Here is a 20,799-nt window from a genome sequence, read left to right as displayed (position 1 = left end):
TGGTGGAGAAGGGTGGGAGTCTCCACCTCTCCTTGGTGTCCAGTACATGCCTTGCACACACACACACACACCTGCCTTCCCGTCCTCTACGTGTAAGGCTCCCAACTTCAGTGTGCATGCAGGTACTCAAAGGCACATCCTTACCTGGGCGCCTTTCTCTTGTATGTGCACACACTCTGGATCTCCTCTGTGCACCAACACAGGACCTATGTGAGCATGTATGTGTGTGTACATAGGCTCTTCACACAGCAACATGCACACACATGACTTCCTCTCACATGTGCACACACAGGCAGGTACACATGAGGCCTGTACTCTGAATACACCCACGCACCCAGGTATGCAGAGAACAAGCCCTCAGTGCACACACAGGTACGCACATGCAGAAGTGAGCACACACGACAGGTATACACAGATGTGTACACACGTGGAGCTGCGCACAGAGGCACGCGCATCTGCAGGGCGCGCGCACGCGGAGGCGAACGCACAGAGGTGCGCGCACACGCACAGGTGGGTGCCCACGGGCGGGCGGGCGCGCGCGCGCACGTGCGGCGCCCCTCCGCGGGCATCCGCGGGCACGCACGGAGCGCGGAGCCCGGCGCAGGCGCTTTCCCGCGGGAGCGCGCAGGCCCCTCCCCGGCCCCGGGGCGGGCAGCACCCGCGGGAGGCGCGCGCGCTGCGGCGAGGGGGGGAGGGGAGGAGGAGGAGGAGGGCGGCAAAGGCGCGAAAAGGCGCGCAGGCGCGCTGCGCGGAGCGGGCCCGCCGCCGCCCACGTCACCGCGCCGCGCACACGTCACGCCGGCCCGACGCTCGGCCCAGGGTGAGCCCGCGTCCCGGCGCCGCTGGCCCAGGGCAGGGACCGCCAGGGCCGGACCTCCGGGCTGGGCCCCGCGCCCGACGCCTGGTCGCCTGCGCCCCGCGCGCCGTAGCGCGGCCGCCCGGGCAGCCAGGTGCGGCGCGGCCGGGCGGGAGGGCGCGGGCTGGGCACGCGGGGCGCCCCGGCCCCGTTCCCGCCTCGGCCCCGTTCCCGCGCCCGGCCCCATCCCCCCCCCCCCGCCGCCGCGCGCCGAGCCCGGGCCCCGGCCTCCACCGGGTGCGGGGGCCCCGCGCCCGCCTCCCGGCCTTCGCTGCCCCCGCGCGGGGCCGGGCGGCCGGGCCTGGGGTGACAGGTGGGGGTGGCGGGGCCGGCCGAGGCCCTGGGGTCTCCGCGGACGGGGAGCCTGCGCGGCTGCGCGGGGCTCGGGCGGAGCTCGCGGGGCCCCGTGCTCCGGTGAGGCCCGCGCGCCCCGGTGAGGGCTCCGCGCGCGGGAGGGCCTCGTGCCGTGTGGTGGGTGCCCCGCGTCCCGGCGAGGGCCCCGCGCCCGGGGGAGGGCCTCGTGCCGTGTGGTGGGTGCCCCGCGCCCGGGGGAGGGCCTCGTGCCGTGTGGTGGGTGCCCCGCGTCCCGGCGAGGGCCCCGCGCCCGGGGGAGGGCCTCGTGCCGTGTGGTGGGTGCCCCGCGCCCGGGGGAGGGCCTCGTGCCGTGTGGTGGGTGCCCCGCGTCCCGGCGGGGGCCCCGCGCCCGGGGGAGGGCCTCGTGCCGCGGTGAGGGCTTCGTGCCCCCTGGGGAGGGCCTCGTGCCCCTGTGGGGGCCCCGTGCCGCGGTGAGGGGGTGCGCCCTGATGGGGACCCTGTGCCCAGGCGGGGGTGAACCTTGACCTCCGTGTCCCCCCTCTGCCAGGGGTTGCGCTTCCATTCAGAGAGGGGACCGGCCTGCCCAGCTAAGCCACCAGGGTTGGGGCAGGGAGTGGCCCGCTGCCCCGAGGCCCTTCCCGCTCCATTTGAGATGCCATGAGGGTTCAACTTCACTTTTCATACCTACTCATTACGTGTCTTTCCCTTTTACCAGAAAAATCCATTTTCTTCGGTGGAGGGTGCACGGTATTGCATTGGGTTCCTGGATCTGATAACATGGCAAAAGATGTAAGTATGTTTGCTTCATGCTGCACACCAGCTTGAACATAGCACCGACTCTTCATAGTTTTCTGCCTTTCTTTCACAATGACAACGCATGAACCACGGTAGTGATTATTTTCAGAATTTTTAAACGTAGGAGGCAGAATATACTGTGCCTCACTTCTGCACTCTTGCTCTTTGTTGCTGAGACCTTGACAGCATGTTGTGTGTGCTTGGATGGTGCTGTTTTGACTTCTAAAAGCATCCGGGATGGACTATACTATCACAGTGTGGAAACATCCTTTGGTTAAGGGAATGGGGCAGGGGTTGCAGAGCTCTGCATTTACTAGGGGCTTCCACACAGGAAGCTGCTGGCATGGTGGGCCCAGAGCAAAGGCTGCACCTGTCTTGGGTAGTGTGTGGAATAATCATTCGGCTTCTGCACATCAAATACCAATTCCATCTTTGGCACTTATTTTCAGAAAGGTGACATTTGGTGATTCATGAGAGGTAAATACATTAGTTAGCATAGCTTTGTATTTGTCATAAGACCTTTAATATTCTGAATGATTTTTAAGTGGTATGAAGAGATTGGCTTTTATATAGTCTGTGTTTTGGGTTGTTCAGTTCTTCATAGTATTAGTTTAATTCCTGTAAACATCACCTCTGTTCTTTAGCATTTCTTAGGATGTGGTCTGCCACAGGCATCAGTAGAAAGAGGCTTTTTTTGCTTATTTATGTACTATACAGCACTGGCCTCAGCCAAAGGTGCAGTCAGGCTTGGTACGGATGCGTTCATGGTGTGGAATCAGGTAACAAGTGCTGAAGCTTTTCTACCATCTCAAAGGCTTTAGGCACTCAGAAGGGCCAAGCCTAATGGCTCACTTATGCCCAGTGCCTTCAGCTCTAGACCTGGTTATGGGAGGCATGTAGCATACAGGGGAACTCTTTAAGGTGTAGTCTCAGTCCGTTGACTTGTCATCTTTAGTTGCGTTGATTGGTAACCATGCTTCCGTGTACGTGTGTGCTCTAAAAACGCAAAATGTGTGGCAACATTCCCAATAGGCAGCTAGATTTGTGACAGTCTTTAACTGGGGTTGCTCGTGCCAGGCTTTTGTGGCGGTGGGCAGCTCCAGGATATAGTGCACTTTTAGTGACTAAACACACTTAGGTCTCTTACTGATGTGGTTCTTCTGTTTTTTCTCCATGTTCTATGGAGAGAGGCCCATAGTCATACTGGCATGAGGTCAGGCTCTGCTGTCTAACCAGAGGAGGACTGAACACGTCTCCAATACAGTTACCAAGAGGCCAGCTGATGCCCCTGGTGCTGACTTCAGCTCATTCATTGTGGGGGAAACAGGGTTTACAGGCTGAGAAGCAGCTAGGCTTGTTTTGAGGCTAGAAGAAGTCAGGGTGTTTGCATGGACTGAAGCTGAGGTTGTAGACAGTCAAGTATTGGCTATTTTGTAGCCAACCCAGGTGGTAAGGTGTAAGGTGTGACATTTATTTGAGGGATTTTTGTTGTGGTGTTGGTCCTAGGGCTTGAATTCAGGGCCTAGTCACTGTTCCTGAGTTTTTGTACTCAGAGCTTCAAAGCCTGGTGCTTTACCGCTTGAGCTACAACTCCACCTCTGGCTTTTTGAGTCTAGTTGGAGACAAGAGTCTCTCAGACTTTTTTGTTGTTGTTGTGAGGCTTGAACTCAGGGCCTGGGCACTGTCTTGAGTTCTTCAGCTCAAGGGTAGTGCCCTACCACTTGAGCCACAGTGCCACTTCCAGTATTCTGGTAGTTATTTGGAGATAAAAGTCTCATGGACTTTTCTGCCTTGGCTTAGTTTGAACCTTGATCCTCAGATTTCAGCCTCTTCAGTAGCTAGGATTACAGGCATGAGCCATCAGCACTCAGCTCTCAGACTTTTATTGCCCTGGCTGGCTTCAAACCATGATCCTTGGATCTAGCCTCCTGAGTAGTTAGGACCACAGGTGTGACATTTGAGTTTTAGAAAGAGGATTTGCAACTCGTGCTACAGGAAGACAGGGAGGAGCTACTGAGTGTTTCTTAGCAGTAGATAAAACCTAGCTGGTTGAGTGGGGTGTCATCATCTGGGGTTCCATAGAGGGTTATGGGAGGCCACTGAGCACGGTGGGAAGGAGTTCCGCACGGACGAGAACAAGCTTGCAGATGAAGCTTGAAGATTGTGGAGACACGGAGGGAAATGGCTGTGATGCTTCCTCAGTGGTATTCCAGGCAGACCTGCAGAGGTGGATGGGAAGTCCTGTACAGAGTGTGAGCAGATGAAGCCCTGGTGACCTCATGCTGTAGGGAGTGGAGATACCTTGGAAAACAGGACATGAAAATCCTCTCTCAAGGTCGGCACTAGCACATACTGCCCATAAGGTTGTGACCCTGGTGTGCTCCAGCTAGGAAGCCCATGTTCTAAGGTTTGGCCAGCATTGAGCAGGTTTGTAAGTGGAAAGAGGTGGATGCCCCTGCCATAAGATGTTATAGGAAGGCTTTTGCTGGATGCCTAGGGTCCTGCATCCCTCCTCCAGGTTCCATGTGAACCAGAATATTGCCAGCCCTCCTTATCTGCAGGCTTTGCACCCTTAGTCTCAGCCAACTTCTGATAGAAAGAACTGAGAAGTAGAACTCTGTTGGCACTGAGCACGCACAGGCTGTTGCCTGCCATGATTACCCAGACAGTGCAGGGTAGCAGCTACTTACAGAGCATTTATGTTGAATTAGACATTGTAAGTCATCTAGACATGCCTCAGATCTGGAGGATCTGAGAAGCGGGGTTTGGTGGCATACACCTGTAATCCCAGCACTTGGGAGGTTGGACAGGAGGATTGCGAGTTCCAGGCCAGCCTGGGCGACAGCATGGCTTTTTTCCCCACAGAACAAAAGTATGCTTAGTATTATTAGACATCTGGATTTTGATATCTAGTGAGTCTCGAACCCAAACCCTCATACTGAGAGCAAATGCATGCTGTTTGATTGCACAAGAGTCTTATGCTTTGGTTAGCTGTCTGACTAGTCAACCTACTGTGGCTGATAAGTTAGTGCCCAGCATCCTTATATCCATCTCCTTATATTAAGCTTTTGAGAACGGAAGACTGAGTTCCACTCAGCTGTTGAGTGGCACTGCCTAAGGCCCATTTTAGACCAGCATCAGATTAGTGATCTGGTCTTAGGGTATGTGAACCAAACTGCCTCCCAGACCTAGATGGTGACACTCGGCTTTAGACAAGAACCTGTCCTGACAGTCCCTCTATGACTCACTGCAGACGTTTGTGTTGGGAATGGTTGCTTCTGCAGCCTCAGGATGATTGAAGGGCAGGGCGGTGGGCTCAGCCCTTGAGTGGAGCACTGACTGTCTCCACCTGCTTCGTGGGTCAGCCTGTCTGTCAGGGAATGATGGTAGAGCAACTTGAAGACACCATTAAAAGCCAGAAAATTTCAGCTTAATTAAAAATACAGCCCCTAACACATGGTGCTATAAGGCATGCCTGCGGGGGCCAGGGTGGGGCATAGCAGTCCTGGGTTCAAGGTTCAGCCACATGACCCTTCACTCCAGGCACCTTCTTTTTCACATAACGATGGCTATTTGATGCTGGCTATAGTGACTCCTGATCTGGCCTCCATACCTGCATGGGGCCTGGGACATGCTGTCTTCAGCATTTTCTGGCTAGCCAGCCAGACTCCTGTGAGTCCTGAGGGCTTCAGGACTGCTTGTTTGTAAGTTGTGTGGGGTCTGGTCTAGGACTCTTCTCAGTCAGGCCAAGGTGAAGTGGGACCTGAGTGAAGAGCCCTGCTGTTGCTTGAACTGTGGTTGCCACTTGTGTGAACTCTATGTCTGCATACTCCAGTTCCATGTGGAGTGTTTCTGGGTTGATGCCCGTGTCCCCCCTGGGGTCTGATGACCTTGATGACAATGATACTTATGCTCCGGATACTTTGGTCTCCTGCCACATCCTAGCACTTGTGGTCTAAGGAAGTTAGACTGAGTACTTGGACGTGATTGCTGGGAGATGGGCAGACATGTTTTTTTTCCTCTTTTCTGGGACATCTACTGGGAGTTCCACTCAGGCCCCCTACTGTGCCATCCTGCAGAGAAGTCCACTCACTCCAGCTGTCCTTTGTAGTGGCTGGCGACACCTCCAGGCATCTCTGTCATAAGCCCTCTTTGTGACCCATTTAGTAGAAGTTCCACAGGAGGAATTTGGTTTTTGTTTTTTTTGTTTTTTGCCAGTCCTGGGCCTTGGACTCAGGGCCTGAGCACTGTCCCTGGCTTCTTCCTGCTCAAGGCTAGCACTCTGCCGCTTGAGCCACAGCGCCACTTCCGGCCATTTTCTGTATATGTGGTGCTGGGGAATCGAACCCAGGGCCTCATGTATATGAGGCAAGCACTATTGCCACTAGGCCATATCCCCAGCCCAACACAGGAGGAATTTGGATCCAAGTAATATTTCTTCTCATTGTTATTCTCAGTTGTTGGAATTTTTTCTTTAAGGAAGAATATAAACTTGTTCCTAGTTGAGTCCTCTGAGAGAGCAGTTGGGATTTGATCCTGTTCCTGTTTAGTTAGTCCTTTGCAAAGATGAGCTATGTCTAATTTGTGCCACCATGCACTGCCAGGATTTTCCTGTCAGTGATTTTTTCCTAATATGGTTTGAACGGCTGTATGTTTAGTCAACATGCTTGGGAATTGTAAACTTAAAGGTACTGCAGAGGTAGCAAATAAATATGGCATAGAGCTAGACCCTTTATTTTAGATTCAGACCAGCAGTACACCCTTGGATGTGGACTGAAAGCTGATTTTTGGAAAATGGGTCCACCCATTCCAGTTTTTTGCATGAACCTCCCGGAATATCCAGTTCTGACTTTGGTAGAATGGATAGAGAATGAAAGATGTTTAGAAACAGCGAATGCAACCACCTAGTTTCTTACTAACAACTAGAGCTGGTACAAGTAGGTGTAGATGGTGAATGGGGCTGTTCACAGTACAGGATGTATGTCAGAAGAGCCCATCAGCTCTGTCATGAGAAAGGGTGGTCTCCCGGGCAGATTGAATGGAGATGGGAGACTATGCCCTCATGAATGCAACCATGGCAGGGTAGCAGGTTACCTGGTTCCGGTGGTGGGGATTCCGGTGGTTTCCGGATCCATCTTAATTTTGCACCAATCTATGGCAGCTCTTAGCATGAATCCTTGGAGGTGTGATTGCTTATATGTTTACAGTGTGTACATGTGTGCATGTATCATATCCACATGCTATCTTTGAGATGCATTGCCAGATTCTTTCTTGTCCTTACATCTATCTGATTCCAGAAGAGCATCCACTGTAACTCTACATTCCCAACATGCTTATGGTAGCTATTTTTAAGACCTATAAAACGTGCTCAGTTTGAAAGGCAAAACTTTAAATTGAATCTTGTTTTAGTTTGTGTTTTTAGGATTTGGGAAATATTCTCCTTTGAAGGTATAACATTTCTTTGTGACTTGAACTTAACTCATTTTCTTTATTTCCTACTAATTTCTATCCACTTGTTTTTCTATAAGCCTAAGGAGAATGAATATACCTTGAATTTGAACACTAGAGATTCTTTTTTCAGTAAAGTGATTGCCCCTCCCCCTTCAGTTGGTTAATTAGTATGTGTTCCTTTTTTTTTTTTAAATTTAGAGTCCCAAGTTGTTCTGTTCTTGGACTTTGGTAAGAATTACAGCATAGTTGAAGGTATAGGCCCCCAGATCTTCTTGGCTGTTGTGCAAGAGTTACTTCCTGTGCTTAAAACTTCAAGACTTGGAGTATTTTGTATGGGTCTGTTTCTTTTGCCTCTTAGAAGATGTATCTTCCTTTTTTACCCTGGTGTTGATCCCAAGGCCTTGTGCACTTCTTGCCTGTGCTCTGCCTCTGAGCAACACCCCTGGCTTTGAATTAACATGGCCATGCCGCTATTGCTTCAACCTAGATCACACTTTGCAGGGAAGAAGCTGAGGCAAGAGATCCTCAGTTGCCGTTGAGCCTCTTTGTGTGTCTTCAGGACTGTTTGGGGCAATCTACAAACATGCACCTGTCATTCACTCATCTGTTCGCTTTTTGACTGATCCAGTTATTCATGAAGATGATTATTACTGAAGTTGGAAATCTGGCACTTACTCTTCAGCCCACTATTCATCACCTTGTTTATGGCAGCACACAACATAAAAAACATTTGCCTTAACGGTATCCCTACAAGTGGCCTGAGAGTTGGTGCCTGTGGGTTGGTGCTGGGCAATGTGATTCTTGGTAGACCTCTTACCCCACCAGCAGCCTGAGCAGGAGTGATGCGTCCTAACCAGACAGTACCGTTGTGTGTGTGTGGGGGGGGGAAGCTAGCTCAGCACACTTGGGCAACTTTTGTTGAGGTTAAACTCAGCAGTTGCTTTAGGAACGTGATGAAGCATGGCAGTCAACCTGTCTTGTTCTGGGTCAGTCTCATCACTGTCAAGAATGCTAAGTTGTTTTCCTCCAAATGACTTGGAAGCCAGTATTACAGCATCCACCTATACATTCTGTTTGGCCAAAACACTTGACATAAAACAGAATCATAGAAATATGTTTACAAATGCCCGTTACTATTGGCAGCCTTTGGTTTCTTAGGAAATATTATCTAATTCCGAAGGAATAAATTGTGATAATATTGGCAAAAAAGAAAAAGAAAAAAAGAATGCTAAGTTGCAGGCTGGTGGAGACTCATTTCTGACTTGGCAAAACCTCACCTGTCCTGGGGAGTCCCCTTCCTCCAGAATAACACCAGTACCTCAGTGTCACACAGCACCCTTTCACCCATCCCCACGCTGCCCTGGAGATGCCAGGAAGTAGGATATATGCTTATCTGAGCACTTGTCTTGTAGCTGTCTTGTGGCTTTGCAGCTGCCTTGTCTAATTTTGCACTTGGACCTGTTGTGAAATAAAGCATCATTTGATGTTTTTTTTTTTTTTTTTTTTTTTCAGAAAAGCAGTGATAAAGAGTGCTGGTTAGGGGTAAGGCAGGCAGTAGATTAGACACCGTGGTCTGTTAGCTTTCTTAGAAACGTGTCTGTTAGGAGAACACTGAATCCAGCTTAGACAGCAGCTCTCCCATGGACCAGGGCAGATGGACCTGCAGGTAGTTTGGTAGATTGAGCTCCATGGGCCTGCCAGGGGGAAGAGAATAAGAATCCTGCTCTTGGGGCTGGGGATATGGCCTAGTGGCAAGAGCTCTTGCCTCGTATACATGAGGCCCTGGGTTCAATTCCCCAGCACCACATATACAGAAAACGGCCAGAAGTGGCGCTGTGGCTCAAGCGGCAGAGTGCTAGCCTTGAGCAAAAAGAAGCCAAGGACAGTGCTCAGACCCTGAGTCCAAGCCCCAGGACTGGCAAAAAAAAAAAAAAAAGAATCCTGCTCTTCTACAGTTGAGCATGTGGGAGGGGGAGAGGTCAAGAGGGTCACGTCCTTCTGAAGAGAAACTTACTAAAGAATTTCACTAAGATTTTTCGTCCAACTTGTGGTTCTGTCTGCCTAGGAGGAGCTGAAGGTGTCAGCTGTGTACACGTGCGTGTGTGTGTGTGTGTGTGTGTGTGTCTTTGTCTTTGTTGACAGACCCTGTCTTGTCTCTGATCCTGGATATCAGCAGCTGCACCTCACTTGAAACCCATTTGGGTCTCCTGACACCACCTTTGCACCTGCTCCTCCTGGTCAGCCTTTGGGAAATTACATTGATGAGATTTTTTTGGTGAGTTTATCTTCCAACTCATCAACTTTTCCTCACCGAAAGGTTTTTTGTTGTTTTTGTTTTTTATGGTTATGAGAGTCTCACGGCATTCCTGCCCCAGCTGGCTTCCAACCGTGGTCCTCTGATCTCAGCCTTCTAAGTAGCTAGGATTATAGGCGTGAGTACTGGCACCCAGCTTCACTGAAAGGTTTTACATTCTACACTAAGGACCTGGGTTTCTTGTTGCCCCTGGGAGAAGGGCTGCCCTTCCTCCTTCCTTCACCATTTGTCTTGTTGGGGAGCGCCCACCCTGCAGCTCTCTAACCTCTGTCTAGCCCTCTCCACTTGCTGGTTCTGTCTGCCTGCTGTCCAGGTCCCCACCCTCTGTGGATGCATCTTCCACTCCAGAGGCAAACCTCTGCCTATGGGGACTCTGGACTCTGGTTATCATCCATTCCTTTTGGTAGCATTAAGGCATGGCTCAGGCTTTTTCCCACTGGTCCCAGTTTCTCTCAGATCCCAACGTGCTGGGACTCCCTGCCTGGCCCCCTTCCTCCCCATCCTGACATGCTGGGGCTCCCTCCCTGTCCCATTCCCACCCCCCCTCCCCAGATCCGAATGTTGTGCCTCCCTCTCCCATTCCACCCCAGGTTCTGACATGCGGGGGTGCCCTCCCTAGCCTTCATTGGGAAAGGAAGTAGCTTGATTGCTTTATCCAGCTATGAAATTAGAGGGCTCATTTGATATTCAAATGGCACACAAAGTTATCAAAAAGGCAATAAGCAGATCTGAAGTTGTTATAGTCCGAGATGACTCTAAACATGTTTGGTGTAATTCATACACACACACATATGCATATATATATATGTAGATATATATGTAGCATAAGAGGGATTCATTGTGACATCTCCATTCATCATTCAGTACCTTGAGGGTGAGAAATACAGGGTTAGTTTCATACTTCTGCATGTAGTTTGTGTGTTTTCCCAGAACCACTTATTTGTTGACTGGGTTGTTTTTCCAGTGTGTGTTTTTACCCTCTTTGTCAAAAATTAGATGACTGTAGCTGTGTGGGTTTATTTTTAGTCTTTCAGTGCTGTTCCATTGGTCTTTGTTTCTTTCTGTGCCAGTAGTACTGTGCCTTTTTTTCTTGCTCAGTCCTGTGGCTTAACCTGAGGGCCTAGGCACTGTCCCTGAGCTTTTTTGCTGAAGGTTAGCAGTCTACCAGTTGAGCCATAGCTCTATGGAGATGGGAGTCTCAGAGACTTTCCTGCCTGGGCTGGTTTTGAGCCACGATTGTCAGATCTCAGCCTCCTGAGTGACTCAGTGCACTAGCACCTGGCTTACTGTGCTGTTTTGTTACTTTGGTTCTGTAGTATAACTTGAAGTCTGGTATTGTCATACCTCCTGCATTGGTCTTTTTGCTTAGGATTATTTTCGCTATAACGACATTGGATTTTTTTTTTTTTTTTCTCCACCAGTACTGGGCCTTGCACTCTGGTCCTGCTTGGCTTTCTTACTTGGGGCTGGTGTCTTATCAGTGGAGCTACTTTTCTAGTTTTGCTTTTTTACTGACTAATTGGAGTCTTCTAGACTTTTCTGCTGGCTGCCTTCAAACCATGGTTCTCCAGGTCTCTTCTTAAGTGGCTAGAATTATAGGCATGAGTCACCATTGCCTGGCAAACAAACATTGGGATGTTCTTGGGTGTTATTGTGTTAAATCGGTAGATGCTTTTGGTAGTATGGCTATTTTTCACAGTATTAATTATTCTAACCCTTGAGAAATATTTCCATCTTCTAGTGCCTTTTTTGTATCTTTCTTTAGTGCTTTATAGTTTTCATTTTAGAGATTTTTTTTTAAACCCTGGTTAAGTTTATACTCAGATATTTTATTGCTTTCCAGGCTACTGTGAATGGAATTGTTTTCCTGATTGCTTTTTCAGTCTGTTCATTGTTGACATTGATTTTTGGGTATTTGCTATTATGTCCTGCTACATTGCTGGAAGTATTTATAGATCTGTAAGTTGTTTGCAGGAGTCCTTTGAGTATAGGATTATATCTCTGCAAATAGGTATAATTTGACTTCTTTCCATATTTGAATCCCTTTTATTTTTCTTCCTTATTGTGCTGGCTAGGAGTTCCAGTACTGTATTGAATAGGAATGGGGAAAAAGAACACCTTGTTCTCATTTGTGACTTCACAGGAAATGATTTCAGTTTTTTCCTACTTAGCATGATGTTGCCTATAGATTTTTCATATGGAGCCAAATGCTCTACTTCTGGCTTTTGGTAGTTAATTGGAAATAAGACTATCATGGACTTTCCTGCCAGGGTGAGCTTTGAACCACAATCCTCAGATCTCAGCCTCTTGAATAGCTAGGATTACAGACATGAGTTTGCTTGTTTGTTTCTTGTGGGTACTGGGGCTTGAATGCAGGGCCTAGGCCCGTTTCAAGGCTTTGCCTTTTGAGTCATACTTCTGATTTTTGGCTTTTTGGTAGTTAATTGGAGATGCCCAGTGTGGCTTCATACTGTGATCCTCAGATCTCTCTCCTGAGTAGCTAGGATTACAGGCATGAACCAGCAGTGCCTGGCTTTGTATGATCTTTTTAATGTGTTGTTAAATTCTGTTTCCAGGTATTTCATTGAGAATTTTTTGTTGTCTACGTTTATCAAGGAAATTGGTCTTCAGTTCTGTTTTTTGTGTTTTTGTGTGTCTGTCTGTGTCCTTGCCCATTTTTGAGAGAGTGTAACAGTGTCTTCATAGAATGAATCTGGTAGTGTTCCTTCCTTTTGATTTTGTAAAAAAGTTTGAAGAGGGCTGGGAATATGGCCTAATGGTAAAGTGCTCGCCTCATATACATGAAGCCCTGGGTCCGATTCCTCAGCACCACATATATAGAAAAAGCTGGAAGTGGCCCTGTGGCTCAAATGGTAGAGTGCCTTGAGCAAAAAGAAGCTAGGGACAGTGCTCAGGCCCTGAGTTCAAGCCCTAGGACTGGCAAAAACAAAACAACAACAACAACAAAAAGTTTGAGGAATATTGGTGTTTGTTCTTTAAAAGATGTAATATATTTGGGCAGTGAATCCTTCAAGTCTTGGGTGTGTGTGTGGGTTTGTTTTTGTTGTTGTTGTTGTTTTTTGTGCTGGTTCTGGGGCTTGAATTTAGGTACTGTCCCTGAGTTTTTATGCTCAAGACACTCTCTACCACTTTTGAGCCACAGCACCACTTCCGGTTTTCTGGTAGATCATTGGAGATAAAGAGTTTTAGGGACTTTCCTGCCCAGGCTGGCTTTGAGTTGCATTTCTCAGATCTCAGCCTCCTGAGTAGCTAGAATTACAGGGAGTGAGCCCACTGGCGTGTGGCCTGGCTTAGTTTTTTGTTGTTGGTTTCGTTTTGATAGGTTAAATGCATCTAGAAATTTAGTTATTTCTCTGGGTTTCCTAGTTTATTTGCGTATAGTGTTCAAAATATTCCCTTAATACTTTCTGGATTTCACTGGTATTTTTTGTGATGATCTCTTGTAATTTCTTAATTTTATTAATTTGGTTCTTTTACCCCCTCCTTGTCAAAAAAGTAGCTTTTTAATTCTTTTTATACTTTTTTTGGTCTTATTTTTGTTAATATCTTTCCTAGTGTTTATTACTTGTCTGCCAATTTGGAACTTGTCTTTTTTTTTTTTTTTTAAGGTGCCTCAGATGTATTGAGATTGTTTTTGTTTTAATTTGACACAACTATAAATTTGCCTCAGAGCACTGCTTTGGCTGTGCCCTATATGTTCCGATAGGTTGTGCTTTCATTTTCATCTAGGAATATTATTTTGTTTGTTTGTTTGCTTGCCCTGGGTTCTGACCTCAGGGCCCTGTGCTTGATAACAGGTGTCTACTTGTCTTTGTCTGATCTGATTTTTCTATATTTATTTATTTATTTATTTATTGGCCAGTCCTGGGCCTTGGACTCAGGGCCTGAGCACTGTCCCTGGCTTCTTCCCGCTCAAGGCTAGCACTCTGCCACTTGAGCCACAGCGCCGCTTCTGGCCGTTTTCTGTATATGTGGTGCTGGGGAATCGAACCTAGGGCCTCATGTATCCGAGGCAGGCACTCTTGCCACTAGGCTATATCCCCAGCCCCTGATTTTTCTATCTTTAGTCCTTGATGTTTTGATTTTTCAACTTACTTTTAGCCAGGCTTTAAAAAAATTTTTTTTAAATTGTTGTTATAAGGGTAATGTACAGAGGTGTTACAGTTACAAAAGTTAAGTAAAGAGTATATTTCTTTTTGGAGAGTATCATTCCTTCCCCTGTTCTCCCAGTTTTTCCTTCCCATCTTCACCCACATTTTCTTTTTTTTTAAAATTTTTTTTATTATTAATTAAGCAAAAAATTTTTTTACAAGGTGTTGTGCAATGAGGGTACAGTTACATAGTAGGGCAGTATGTACATTTCTTGTGATATCTTACAACCTGTTTTTCCATCCCTTGTCTAGGTCAGGTAGACCCATATGCAATTTACAATGTATCAAGCATATATACAGTGTTCACAGACTTGGTCTCTACTGTCTCTCCATCTCCCTTTGTTAACAGTCATATATCAGGGAGATCATGCCCCTTTGTTTTCTGTGTTCTAGGCTTGTCTCGCTCAACATTATTTGTTCGAGTTCTGACCATTTCCCTGCGAATAACAATATTTCACCATTCCTAATCGCTATGTAGTATTCCATTGTGTATAAGTACCATATTTTTTGGATCCATTCATCTGTGGAGGGGCATCTGGGTTGTTTCCAAATTTTGGCTATTGTGAATTGTGCCGCAATAAACATGGAAGTACAAATGTCATTTTGATATCTTGGGTTTTGCTGTTTAGGATAGATGCCTAGGAGTGGTATGGCTGGGTCATAGGGTAGGTCTATATTGAGCTTTTTGAGAAACCTCCATACTGTTCTCCAAAGTGGCTGTACTAATTTGCACTCCCACCAACAATGGAGAAGGGTTCCTCTTTCCCCACAGCCCCTCCAGCATTTGTTGTTTCCTGAGTTCAGAGTATAGGCCATTCTAACTGGGGTGAGGTGGTATCTCAGGGTTGTTTTTATTTGCATTTCCTTTACTAGCAGGGATGTTGAGCATTTCCTCATGTGTTTCTTTGCCATTTTTATATCTTCTCTTGTGAAGTCTCTCTTTAGCTCTTTTGCCCATTTCCTAATAGGTTTATTGGGCTTGGAGGGGCTTAGTTTTTTGAGTTCTCTGTAGATGACAGATATCAGGCCTTTGTCTGTTGCTGTGCTGGTAAATATCCTTTCCCATATCGTTGGCTGTCTTTCTATTTTGGTGGCTATGACCTTAGCTGTGCAGAAACTTTTTAATTTGTAGTAGTCCCATTTGTTGAGTCTTTCCCCTATTTGTTGTGCCCCTGGGACTCTATTCAGGAAGTTCCTTCCTGTGCCTATAAGTTCTAGTCTCTTTCCTACTCTGTCCTTCAGTAGTTTCAAGGATTCAGGTCTGATGTTGAGGTCCTTGATCCATTTTGAGTTGATCTTGGTGCATGGTGATAGGCTTGGGTCTACTTTGAGTTTTCTGCATATGGCTGCCCAGTTCTCCCAGCACCAGTAGTTGAAGAGGCTATGTTTATTCCATTGTACCACATTTTCAACATAGTGTCTGGTGAGTACCACTACTACATTTGTTCATTCTTTGTCCCTCCATTTCTGTGCCTCCCCTTACCCTCCCAAAGACAGAAAAATGAAGAAAGACAAAAAGAAAAAAACAAAAAACCAGTAACTAGGAAAAAGGCTTCTTGTTTCCATTTCCTGGAGTTCCTTTTGTAAGTGTTAATTTATATGATCAGAGACACTTAGGATTTGTGTTCCTCTTCAAGGAGTATACTCCTTTAGTCTCACTGTGTGTGAATGCCTAGAGTCCTGTATAATTTATCATGTATCTAGCTTCTGTATATGGGAGAAAACATGCACTGTTGGTCTCTCTGAGCTTAGCTTACCTCACTTAACATGATTTGTTCTAGGTCCATCCATTTTCCTGCAAATGACATAATATTATTCTCTGTTATTGGCTGTGTAAAATTCCATTGTGGGTAGGTACCACATTTTTTGAATCCACTCATCTATTGTAGGGCTTTTGAGCTGTTCTCATAGCTTTGTTATCCAGGCTTTTGAATGATTTATTTGGGCTATGAAGTTGTTCATTTCCAGGATTTCAATTTTTTTTTTAAAACCAGATTTCTGTGTCTTTATTGAATTTCGTGTGTGTGTGTGTGTGTGTGTGTGTGCACACGTGTGCGCACGTGCACATTGTTCTTGGGACTTGGATTCGGGGCCTGGATGCTGTGCTTTTTTTTGCTCAAGGTGAGCACTCTACTACTTGAGTCACAGCTCCACTTCTAGCTTTTTTGATAGTTTTTGGAGATAAGAATCTCATGATCCTTACTGTCTTGCTTTGATTCACAATCTTCAGATCTCAACCTCTTTGTAGCTAGGATCACAGGCATGAGCCACCGGTGCCTGGCTTGAATTTCTCTTTCATATCCTCCATTATCTTATTTCATTCAACTATTTGAGCTCTGAGCTCAGTTACAGGTTGGTCTCATTTTTGAATTTTCAGCATCGTGTGTGTGTGTGTGTGTGTGTGTATGTGTGTGTGCATCCTCAATTTTATTATTCACTGTTACTGTGTTTTTAAATTTCTTGTTTGAAATTTCCTCTTCACTATCTGTTAATTCCTTTATCGTGTAGTTGTTGGCTTTTTGAAGGAGAGATGTTGATGTGTTTAATCATGTATTTTGTGATATGTTTTTCCATTGGGCTTTTGTATCTGAGACCAAATTTTTATTTTATTTATTTAAAAAAAATTTTAAATTAAATTTCATTGACAAGGTGATGTACAGAGGGGGTACAGTTACATAATAAGGTAGTGAGTACATTTCTTGTCTTACTTGTTACACCCTCCCTCATTTTTCTGTCCCTTCCCTAGTTCAGATAAGCACATATACAATATCCATTGTACCAAAATCATATACAGTGACCACAGGGGGTATGCCAAAGGAAATTCACCTAGTACATTAAACATAACGACAACAATAAAATCCTCCCGTTTCCATCTCTTGGAGTTAATTTTGCTTAGCCTCATCTTATATAATCATATGTACATAGTTGTTGAGCTATTGTGATCCTCTGATAGGTCTATCCTAGGCCTTTTTATGTTTATTTAGTAATTGTTTGGTTTCAGAGACATACTGTAAAGTCGTTGACCAAAACATGTGGAAATACCATTTGAAAAGAAGTTTGTCATTTTACAGACGTGATCTCTAAACCCCTGCCCCCAACAACAACCACATACCAGGGAGACCATGCGCCTTTGTTCTCTGTGTTCTAGGCTTGTCTCACTCAACATTATGTGTTCAAGATCTGACCATTTCCCTGCGAATGCCATTGTATCATTTCTAATCGCTGTGTAGTATTCCATTGTGTATAGGTACCACATTTTTTGGATCCATTCATCTGTAGTGGGCATCTGGGTTGTTGCCATATTTTGGCTATTGTGAAATGTGTAGCGGTAAACATGGATGTGCAGGTGTCTTTGTGGTATCCTGGATCCTGTTGTTCAGGATAGATGCCTACGAGTGGTATGGCTAGATCATAGGGTATGTCTATGCTGAGTTTTTTGAGGAACCTCCATACTGTTCTCCAGAGTGGTTGTTCCCACCAACAGTGGAGAAGGGTTCCTTTCTCCATATCCCCTCCAGCATTTGTTGTTGCCTGAGTTTAGAGTATTGTCATTCTAACTGGAGTGAGGTGGTATCTCAGGGTTGTTTTTATTTGCATCTCCTTTACTGCCAGGGATGTTGAACATTTCCTCATAGGTTTCTTTTCTTTTTTTTTTTTTTAGTTAGTCCTGGGCCATGAACTAAAGAGTCTGAGCATTGTCCCTGGCTTTTTTATGCTCAAGGCTAGCACTCTACCACTTGAGCCACAGCGCCACTTCTGGCCGTTTTCTATATATATATGTGGTGCTGGAGACTCAAACCCAGGGCTTCATGTATACGAGGCAAGCACTTGTGCCACTAGGCCATATTCCCAGCCCTCCTCATAGGTTTCTTTGCCATTCTCCTGTGAAGTCTCTCTTTAGCTCCTTAGACCATTTAATAATTGGAGACCAAATTTTTAGATGGAGGTTTCAAGTCTCCTGTGTCTTCTTAGTTGGTAGTTTCTCAGAAATTATCTAAAATGGTAGTATCTGGGTTATAGTTTGTTTTCCTGTTATAGTTGTCTTTTGCTATATTGTGGTTCACTTATTGTGGCTTCACTGTATGGGGATTAAAAAAAATACGTAGTGATCTTTCAGTACGGGATCTTTCACTATGGGAGCTACATTCCAGACACCCCTGTGATAGGTGAAAATTTGTGAAGTAGCAGCGTTATATAGTTGTCCATAGCTATATCATGGTTCACTTATTGTTACTTCGCAGATTTTCACCTACTATGGGGGTCTCTGGGACATAGCTCCTGCAATAGGTGAGGGATCATTGTACTCAATTGGAGAGGGATGACTAGGAGTCAGAAATTCCATTTCAGTGCTCAAGACGCTGTGTGCATATCTCTTCTCCACTTGGCTCTCACACTTGATAAGCCACACTTGTTTTGTACCCACTCTCTAATCAAGACCAGTCACTACTTGCTATAGTATCTGTGAGTGAGTGTAGAAGCAAAGATGTGTTTGTATGTTCTTGGTTAACCAAATGGCAGTGGGAAAGCAGTGAGGAGGGTAACACTAATGAACACTATGAAGAGTGTGGTTACAGAGGAATCCAAGGGGACAGCTAAGCTTAATAGAGGTTAATCAGAAAGTAGAGTTAGACAAGTAGAAAAAATCTGGTTAACGTGTTTGGGGAGGTAGAAATTTAGAGATTAAACACATGGAGACATAAACACACACAAAACAACAAAGAATGCTACAGAAGCCTACTTACCTGCTAAGAGAATTGGTAAACTAGGGTTAGGGATGGAGATATAGAGATAGAGAAAAATATGAGTAAGAGAGCAGTTTGCTCTCCACCCTCCCAACTTGCCTCCTGAGTAGTTGGTATTACAGATATGCACCTCCATGCCCCAACCTATGTGACAATGTTATGTAGATAGGCTTATGTTCTGTTTCTTGCTGTATTGCTCAGGAAGTCAATAAATATGAACATGTGTAATTAAAAGGCATTATTTGAGATAGGGTTTTGCTTTGTATCTCAGGCAGGCCTTGATGCTTGAGATTGTCTTGCTTTTCCTAAGTGCTGAGATTCCAGGTGTAATCAACTGGCTCTACAACTTTTTTCCCCTTTGGTAGTACCTGGGAATGTGGCTTTATGGGACAAGCTGGTTGTTGGCACAGATGGTGTTTAAGAGGACAGTAACAGGTGCCCCTTGAGGCTGGAGTGCTGGCTGTCAGCCTCTGCCCCTCTTGGGCCTCAGGGAGCTGTGGATCCAGGAAGTGAGCTCACCTGGGAAAGAGACCTTCTGCTAAGGCGTTGTGTGAAGCAAGTCCACTTGCCAAGAACAGGTTCCTTCAGTGTTCAGTGGCCCTGCAGACATAGTTACTTTGTGCTGTAGAAGAGGCATCCTTGGAACTCAGTGGCCCAGCCTCACAGTGCACATTCACTATCCCATGGCTCTGGATGAAGGCTATTGCAGGAGCTGACTGAGGACTTCAGCCATCTGGAGCTTGGCTTCCACTGGCTGTGTGTGTATCTTTTCAGAGAACCAGGGGCATAGAAGGTGATGAGGGAGCACATCTGCTATGTCACCCTAGCACACCAGACTCCTGTCCTTCGGAATCCAGGTTAGTCAGTGAGGCAAGTGTGACACTGGTGTGTCAGGAGGTGAGAACTTAACTCTGTTTGAGTTACTGTAGCAAAGTGAAGCCACTGAAATTGACTTCTTAGGATTGTGGTGGCTGTTGAGTCCAGTTTCAGGGTTCTAGTAGACTTGGTGTCTGGAGCGAGCCACTTTGGCTCATAGCTATGTGTCCTGAAATGATGAGGGAAAAGCGGGTTTCTGAGGTTTCTTTTATAGGTACACTACTTCCATCACGAGGGCTCTATCCTGTGTCCTCATGTAATGAGTCTCAGTGCTTGGGCGTGGTTTGGGGGAGCAGATGCCCATCAAGGTTACAGGCTAATACTGGCCTCCAGATGGGGTTGTTGAAAACCTCCCATTACTGTTCTTCACATTATTTGTGAACAAGAGAATTCTAGTGGTTTTGTTTTCTAGTTTCCTTTATGGGAAGGAAGGCTTGCATTTCCTTTGTGATTTTGTCATTTGTGGTGTTATGAAAGACATGACACTGTGGGGTAAGCATAGTAGGCTGACAGTCACCGTAGCCTGTCGCTGGGCCTCCTCCAGGCAGGTCAGGCTTCCTGTCTGCTAGATCTTGTGAAGGGCTGAGCCAAGTGCCAGTGGCTTATGCCTATAATCCTAGCTATCAGGAGGTTGAGATCTGAGGATTGCTCCTTGGGCAAAAGAGTCCACAAGGGTTTTTTTCTCCAATGAAGCACAAAAAAAGAGAGCTGGAAATGGAGCTCTGGCACAAGTGGTAGAGTGCTAGCCATGAGTGTAAACAGGCTGAGCATAAAGTCTGGTGTTTATTTCTGTAGAATATACCTGTTTGTCAATGGAGCCTGGAAATCACTCCTTGAAGCTAGTGCTTCTCAGCAAGGAACAATTTTGCAGGGTCTGGAGATAATTTTGTTTGTCCCTACTGGGCAGGTTGGGAGAAGAACATGGATTGGCATGTGGTGGGCAGAACTGGAGGTGGTACTAAAGGTTCTGTGGTCAAGGACAAAACCCAGATCATTACCCAGACCCAGACTAGCCAGCTACTGGATGTCTGTGTAGCTGTTTTGAGGGAAAGCTGAAGAGGGTCGAACATTGAGTCTCCAGCCAGACTCCTGGGCCTGACTTCAGGTTGAGCAAGCTGAGGCCTTAGGTTTGTGTTTTTTTTTTTTTTAAGTTTTATTTCTTTCTTTTTTTTTTTTTTTTTTTTGCCAGTCCTGGGGCTTGGACTCAAGGCCTGAGCACTGTCCTTGGCTTCTTTTTGCTCAAGGTTAGCACTCTACCACTTGAGCCACAGCGCCACT

At 46.3% G+C, this 20,799-nt stretch overlaps 1 protein-coding gene across 4 annotated transcripts in view; it reads left to right on the top strand.

Moving 5' to 3' along the window:
* The first annotated feature begins 745 nt into the window (after positions 1 to 745).
* Positions 746 to 20,799, top strand: part of Tfdp1 (transcription factor Dp-1) — a 49,528-nt gene continuing 29,474 nt past the window's right edge. For 2 of the 4 annotated variants that reach the window (XM_048341047.1, XM_048341045.1), the window contains exons 1-2: positions 827 to 950; positions 1,887 to 1,960. Coding sequence is in view for 3 of the 4 variants with exons in the window: in XM_048341045.1 (XP_048197002.1) it covers positions 1,949 to 1,960 (12 nt within the window). In the remaining variant the exon portion in view is untranslated. The other 2 variants (XM_048341048.1, XM_048341050.1) reach the window with 2 other exon arrangements.

The sequence above is a fragment of the Perognathus longimembris genome, chromosome 3 (genome assembly GCF_023159225.1).
Source record: "Perognathus longimembris pacificus isolate PPM17 chromosome 3, ASM2315922v1, whole genome shotgun sequence".
Taxonomy (NCBI): Eukaryota; Metazoa; Chordata; class Mammalia; order Rodentia; family Heteromyidae; genus Perognathus; species Perognathus longimembris.
Note: the sequence above shows the minus strand (reverse complement) of the source record. Positions and strands in the feature narration are given on the sequence as shown.